At 38.1% G+C, this 7,290-nt stretch overlaps 1 protein-coding gene across 2 annotated transcripts; it reads right to left on the bottom strand.

Moving 5' to 3' along the window:
* Positions 1 to 3,308: 3,308 nt before the first annotated feature.
* LOC109063478 (zinc finger protein 768-like) lies at positions 3,309 to 6,633 on the bottom strand. 2 transcript variants are annotated; one of them, XM_019080547.2, is made up of 2 exons: positions 6,505 to 6,633; positions 3,309 to 4,774 (listed from the first exon to the last, which is right to left on the bottom strand). In XM_019080547.2, exon 2 carries the CDS (start codon positions 4,688 to 4,690, stop codon positions 3,314 to 3,316), a length of 1,377 nt encoding a protein of 458 aa, XP_018936092.1. In that variant the 5' UTR covers positions 4,691 to 4,774; positions 6,505 to 6,633; the 3' UTR covers positions 3,309 to 3,313. The 2 variants fall into 2 exon arrangements, with proteins under 2 accessions (XP_018936092.1, XP_018936093.1); XM_019080548.2 differs by lacking the exon at positions 6,505 to 6,633 and adding an exon at positions 5,517 to 6,179.
* Between the last annotated feature and the right edge of the window lie 657 nt (positions 6,634 to 7,290).

Here is a 7,290-nt window from a genome sequence, read left to right as displayed (position 1 = left end):
TATATTTAATGCAAATATATGTTATTATTATTGTTGTTGCTATTTAAAAAATGTGAAAATATATATCCGCAATTTCACTGCAGTACATTCAAATTTTCTACATTTACAGCAGAATTATACTGAACATTAATCTGTAAACAACACCTAACCGATCAGAGAAGTATAAAACTTCAGTTGTATTAGACTTAAGTCTTAAAAAGTTTAGTTATATTAACATAATCTTAATTAAAATGATAGAAACACAATTAAACTGGCATCATTTTTGTATTGGTTACAACAGAAGTACCAGAAGTTAATATCATCTTGGATAAGAACAGACTTCAAATTTGGTCTCGGACAAATTTGGAGTCAAAAAGGTTAAGAAACTCTTCCCTACACTTAACTTAAAGAAACAACATCTAACTGAACAAAGCATAAAACAACAGAAATGTGTTTAATATAGGGGTATCCAAGCCTATAGTTGTAGCTGAAGTCTGCAGGACACCGGCCCTCCAAAAATAGACTCACCTCCCCTCTTGGTTAGCTGCTTCAGGTGTATTTAATTATAGTTGAAGCTGAAGTCTGCAGGACACCGGCCCTCCAAAAATAGACTCACCTCCCCTTTACACTTTTCATTATCAAGTACTATGGTTTATGGTGTTTTGGCCATGAACCAGAGTAGCATGTAAATATCAGGATAGATCATGAATTCCAGTATCATGTGTTCATCACTACGGTACTGTCACAGTATGTTTTGTGAGGGATATTCAACAAATTCTCCCTTCATTATATAGTTGCAGCTTATGCTTATTATTAGCAGGTATATTTCTTTGCTTTTGTGCATTTGTGTGCTGCCAAAGACGAATCAATACCACATTTTTAGTAGATGATAATTAATATGGGCATCAACTGATTTTTTTATAGTATGATCCTAATGAAAAGTTTAGCTAGATATTACCACCAGTTCATCTAGTAATGATATTATACTTCTACTTCCACATATAAACAATGCGTTTTACATTAATAAAAGACACAAGCATGACATTTTAATTCCATCATTTATGAACAGGCCTAACGTCTATATTACTGAATTAGTAATATAAATATCTATATAGCTGTGCATTTTCCCACGAGATTCAAGTGAAAAAAAAAAAAAAGGTAATTTTTTTTTTCACACACACACACACACACACAGGTCTAGTTATTCTAGCAGTTTTATGTTATTTCGTAGGAACACAAAGCCTTACCATGTGCTGAAGTGTTTGTGTTACCTTACCTTTCCCTAAGTTGTCTTTTGCTGACATCTTTTGGCCGATGACAGAACTACGGGCAGCATTTTCAGCAAGGACTTGTTTGGAATCAATTGGGCAATAAAATAAAATATGCTATTAAATTGTAATAGAAGTAAGCCTAGTTATCTCTCAGTAAATAAGACTTGTAAATTGACTATCTGTAACAACTGGACTGGTGTCTTATATCTGGGACTGTAATTGAAATTACTGAACCATACTACAAAGCTTAAGCAAGATTCAGATAGACCGCTGATTCATGAACCAATTATTTATTACAAAAAATTCAAGACAGAACTCTTAAACTGTTATCTAATGGCAAACACAATACAAAAACATGTAGGAGACAATAAAAGATCCATAAGCCTGGGGGATATGACTTATGCTTTAAGAACAAAATTCATATCAAAATATGAAGTGTGTCAACAGGAGAGTGATAAACCTTATATTACTGAAATTAAAAACAATGACAATAAAAGATCCATAAGCCTGGGGGATATGACTTATGCTTTAAGAACAAAAGGAATATTTAAAAACAAGCAACAACTCCAAAAAAAACTATATGGAGTACCAAGAGCTTTTTTTGTTTTTAATAACATCTTCTGGGTGTATCAGTGCTTGAGCATCCCAACACTTCTCAACATCTCATTTTTCAAACACCATAAATAGGTTAGTAATTGCTATTCACAATTTCCATTTAGACAGCAAATGGTGAGCAAAAGTCCAGACGCGTATGAAGATCCAACATGAGGCTGATTACACACCTCTGATGAGCTGAACTGCAGGTCTTCAGTGCTGCATTGAAGAGCTTTGGTCTTACACAAAGTAGCTGAGGGCACTTGATCAATTTTTCAAAATGCGTGGAAGATATTTCCGTGCCTCATTCGTTTGAGGTTTTGACCGGAAGATCCAAAGTCGCGTTCCAATTTCCTAAAGATGTAGTGCTTGTCTAAAAATACAATAGTGCAATGCTTGTTAAAATATGAAATCCCTTGCCTATTTCTATAACTTATGAAGATACAGAAAAATAAATCAGATAGAACTTCTTTTTGCAACTGCAACTTTTTACACATATACAGCAGAAGTAAAAAGCACATATTTTGCGGGTATATTCTTTTCTCATATTCACTCAAGTGCGCGCACACACACATACACAAATTTATATGAACAATATTTTAAGTGCATCTGTACATGTCCATGTCCAATAAGCATTGATTGTATTATCATAAATACCCTCCATGGACACAATGGATTTCATATTTTGACAAAAGAACATCAAAGAGGAAATAAGTACCAAAGACAACATGTTGAGGAAACTAGTTAAAATCCAGAACAATTGAAACACCCCAAAACACTTCAGGGCAACATTTGCACTCGTCCAGCAGTTTATACCTGGATATTTTTATTTATATATATATCCCATAAAACCATACAGCAACCTGTTTTTGTGTCTCCAGACTTCAGGTGAGAAAAGCCTTGAATTTCTTGGTCTAGGAAATTGGGTCACTAAATATAATTAAAGGAGAAATAATTGATTCAAACTGCACACTTATTGGAACAATGTTCAAGTAAATTGCATATAAATTTACTTCTTGCATACAAAACTCCTGTTCCTACTAACAAACTTGAATTCAATCTGACCTTTGCCCCCCACCTCCCTCTACTACAACCCACACCTTAATAAGTAATATATTTTAAATTCACAGATTCAGTGCAAAAAAAAAAAAGAAAATAAATAACACCTACATTTCTCTTTTGTTTTTCTTGTGGATACCTAAAAAATAAGGAACATAGATAACAGAATTTGGCTTGCAAATAATTACTTTGCCAATAAACTGAATGAACAAAACAAAAGGGAATGTCAACCAAAAAAAAAAAAAAAAAAACCTTGGTGAATACAACACCCAAAAAAGACCAAAAAAAACTACAATAATTATAATAATAATATAAGAAAAAAACAAAACAACCAACGACACAACAAAAAAACTACTACATAAAAAAATAAAAAAAAAAAAAAAAAAAAATTTCCAGAACCTCGGTCTTTCTCACTCGGACTCATATTCCAGCGGAGCCCCCTCATCGATGACCAGTTCCTCTTCACACTTAATGTCTTCCTGTTTCGGGGACAATTTTATCATCGTGTGGACCTTCTTATGGCGTGAGAAACTGGAGGAGTGAACGAAAGTTTTCCCGCACTGTGGGCATTCGTAGAGTTTTCCCGAAGCGTGCGTTTGCTGGTGCTGCTTGAGGTTGGAGAGCCGCATGAAGGTCTTCTTGCAGACGCTGCAGGTGTAGCACTTGTCGCTGGCGTGCTCGTGCTCGTGCTGTGAGAGGTTGGTGGTGTGGGGGAAGCTGGGGTACGGCCGCTCATCATCCGGCGGGCACAACCTCTTCTTGCCCCCTTTACTGTGCTTGTTCTTCTTGCACAGGGTGTAGTAGTTGGGCTTGTCGCGGGAGCAGAGCTTCAGGCGGATCTTGAGGTCCGAGGACTTGTCGAGCGAGTCGTTGCCGTGCGTGTAAGAGTTGAGCAGCTGTCGCACGTGAGCCACCTGGTGCTTAGAGAGTCCCGCGGAGTGGCTGAAGACCCTGTCGCATTGCGCGCACTGGTACTGCTTTTCTCGCTCGCCTGAGGAGACCGTTCTTTTACTCGTGCCGTGGCCGGAGGGGAAACTGTTCTGGGTCACGATGGGAGCCGGGGTTGGAGTTGGGTATAACGGTCTGATGTTTTTATCCAAGCCTTTTTTGTGGATTAACCGATGCCGCGACAGACTCGAGCTGTGATTGAACGTTTTGCCGCATGTGTTGCACGTGTGCAGTCTCTTGGTTTTGTGGCATTTCTTATGTATCGCCAAAAGCCGCTTGCCGTTGCACCGCACCCCACATAGATTGCACTGGAGAGCCTTTTTTCTGTCGCACAACTTGCTGAAACCTTTAGAGGAAGAGAGGGACGATCTATCCGAGTGTACGTGCAGATGGCGAGCGAGACTGGAGGAATGGCTGTAGCTCTTGCCACAGAAGCGGCAGTTATACGCTCTGGCATGAGACACCTCCCTTTCCCAGCAAATATCAGAAATGTCCTCCTCTTCGCACAACTGGCTATTCCCTGCTTCTGTGTGGTCGTTGAAGTCTGACTCGCTGCCCACCTCTTCCTCATGCGTCGCAATCAAATCTAGAGCTGCTTCGTCACATTCTGGGAAAACTGTGTCGTAAGGGACAAAGAAGGTCTCGTCCGGTTCCACTTTGACCATCTGATCGGAGGTCTCGTCCAAATCCTTTTTCACGCAGGTTATAGTGAATTTTGAGCCCACATCGGCCCACTTGACCACATATTCGATGGGCTGGGTGTCAAGTTCCACCGTGATGAAGTCTGCTCCTAAAGCGTCCTGCTCGGAGCAGGTCAGCTCTGTTTCTGTCTCTTCCATCAGGGCTGATCTTCACGGCCCTTCTGTTGTTTTCTCTCTGGGGGGCTGTGACTAGTCCAGGCTTAATTTACACCTCAGCTAATCCTAGTAGGAAACAAAAACAAACAACAACAACAAAAATAATAATAATCTTGAGTTTGATGGAAAAGTACCAGCAATAATAACATACATACAGTAGGCCATTTTTTTTTTTTTTTTTAGAATAATGCCTGACAATTTGTCTGGTTTAGAAATAAACAGAAGTGAATCTCCCCATTTGTGTCAATGAATAAAGAACTATCTCTGTTAAAAGAAGTTCATTCAATGTAGATAGTGGATAAAACAGAGGTTTTGTACAATCACAGGAAAATATTACTACATGTAGATCAGCATTACATTAATCGCAGGCCACTGAGAAAAACTTTATTTGTGCTGGAGACTCATGATCTATGTTGCAATATATTTCACTTCCTCTTGCAAGGATATTTTTATAGGCTTTTACGCTTATGTGCATGCCTACATTATAATAAACCTTGAATACATCTGCAACATTAACAAACATCAAGCTGACTTTTCCACGATTGACATTAACGAGATCCAAATAAGAACGTTCTGAAGAATCAGTCGTACATTTAGAGAAGGTTCTAAACTGACATTCTGACGTTTACAGCATGTTCTGAATCCTTCTGACGTTTACAGAACACTCTTAAGAATCGCTCTGACATTTAAAATACCGTTCCGAATCATTCTGGCATTACAAGAACATCCCGAGGAATCATTCTGACATCTAAAAGCGTTCGGGAGAATCATTTTGATATCTGGAGAGCACCCTGAGCATTCAGAGAACCTTCTGACGATCCGCTCCGACATCCAGAGACCGTTCACTCTGATATTCAGACACCGTCCTGAAGAACCGTTCTGCAGTCCGTGCGTAAGCTGTCGAATCGGTCGGAACGCGATAACATGTCGAGCTGTAAAATGAAAGCGGACGTTCAGCGCGCGCCAGGGTATTTCCTCATCGAAGTCTCGCCGATCTCGAATTTTCTCGTGTTTACCATAGGCTTATCTATTTACAAACTCGCCTTCTCTGATCAACCGTGGCAAAAGAAATCCATAACAATCAAACGTTACTTGAAACCTCTGCAACAAACAAACAACCAAACAAAAGCGTTCCAACGGTAAACAGGAAACACAACTGTGCATTGACACGGTGCATTCTGGGAAAGGATTAAACTGGGCTGCAACCGACTGTGTTTAGTCTTTTAAAACATCTCATCTCCCTTGTGTTCAAAATATCCAAGTCAAGAACGTTTTAAGGTCTTCATACTGAAATGCACAAAGAACTGTGCGATTAATCCCTCTGTCCTCGTGATGCCTGACTCTACACATATTATTATGGAAAGGATTAAATCGGCCTGCCATAATATTGGACATATATTCAACATCACAGATGCACGATCCGAGCGTATCTCTTGCACCGAGGCCCACACAAACAACACACACACACCACACACACATACACACACTGGAACGGAATACGATGTGTACAGCTCGTGCTTAAATAACTCGCACTTACGGTTACTCGAAAGCACACAACAATAAAATACACTTCAGAAAGAGCGTAATCTAATCTGCAGGCAAAGCCAGAGATGTTATTCTGAGCAAGACTGAGAGAGGGACATATGGCATGATCTCAGATATATTTAAATTCCTCGAAACTGTAATATTCTTCCTGTCGCCTCAGTGCACTCCGTTTGTTGATGAACCAAACGCGTCCACTCTCTGATCATCATGCACGCTTCTGAGTCCGTTCAAATGTATTTTAAAGTAATTACCAAGCATATAATGTGCTGTTTGGTCGGTGGAAATCGGCTCGGTTCTGCCGCACCTCTGTCAGATCGTCGCCGACGTCGTAACGGATGTCATTTTTTTTTTTTTTTTTTTTTCACCGGTGATGTACATACCATATGGATGGACTTCCGCATTCCACTGTCAACGCGCTTTTTATTTTATTAAAAGCACTACACTGTAAACAGTAATATCCGTATGAACAGAACAGTATGATTTAAAAAAAAAATGTGTTTAGAAAACGTGACACACAAAGTAATTTAAAAAAAAGAATTGAGTTTTTTAATACTGATTTATATAATATTTCCCAAGTTACAGAAAAAAATAAATAAATCCCTTTTGAAATAACATGCTCATTCACAACAAAGATTAATTTAAGTTTTCATTTGTATAATAATAATAATTATAATAATGCCGGAGGAAATAAAAAGATAAAATGTGTTTACTTCACTGTCGAAATTATTTTAATAATAATATTGAATGCTTTAATAGCTATTTTACTTGTACAGTTATATAACACATACAGGACAATATTTGTTTTATAATGTGTAAAATGAAAAAGAGGGTCTGGAGACAATGAATCATTTTTATGTATATTCTTCAATCATTAATAACTGTAAAATAAAATACTAATACTTTTTAATAAATAAATACGTTTTGTAACATGGCTTGTACAAAGTACCATTTCAACCCTAGACATTTATACAAAGCAAAACAGATTTAAAAGCGTTTCCTTTCATCATCATCCTCTTCTTCTTCTTCTATAAGATTAT

The sequence above is a fragment of the Cyprinus carpio genome, chromosome A13 (genome assembly GCF_018340385.1).
Source record: "Cyprinus carpio isolate SPL01 chromosome A13, ASM1834038v1, whole genome shotgun sequence".
NCBI lineage: Eukaryota > Metazoa > Chordata > Actinopteri > Cypriniformes > Cyprinidae > Cyprinus > Cyprinus carpio.
The sequence above is the reverse complement of the archived record's forward strand: the minus strand, read 5'-3'. Positions and strand labels throughout refer to the sequence as shown.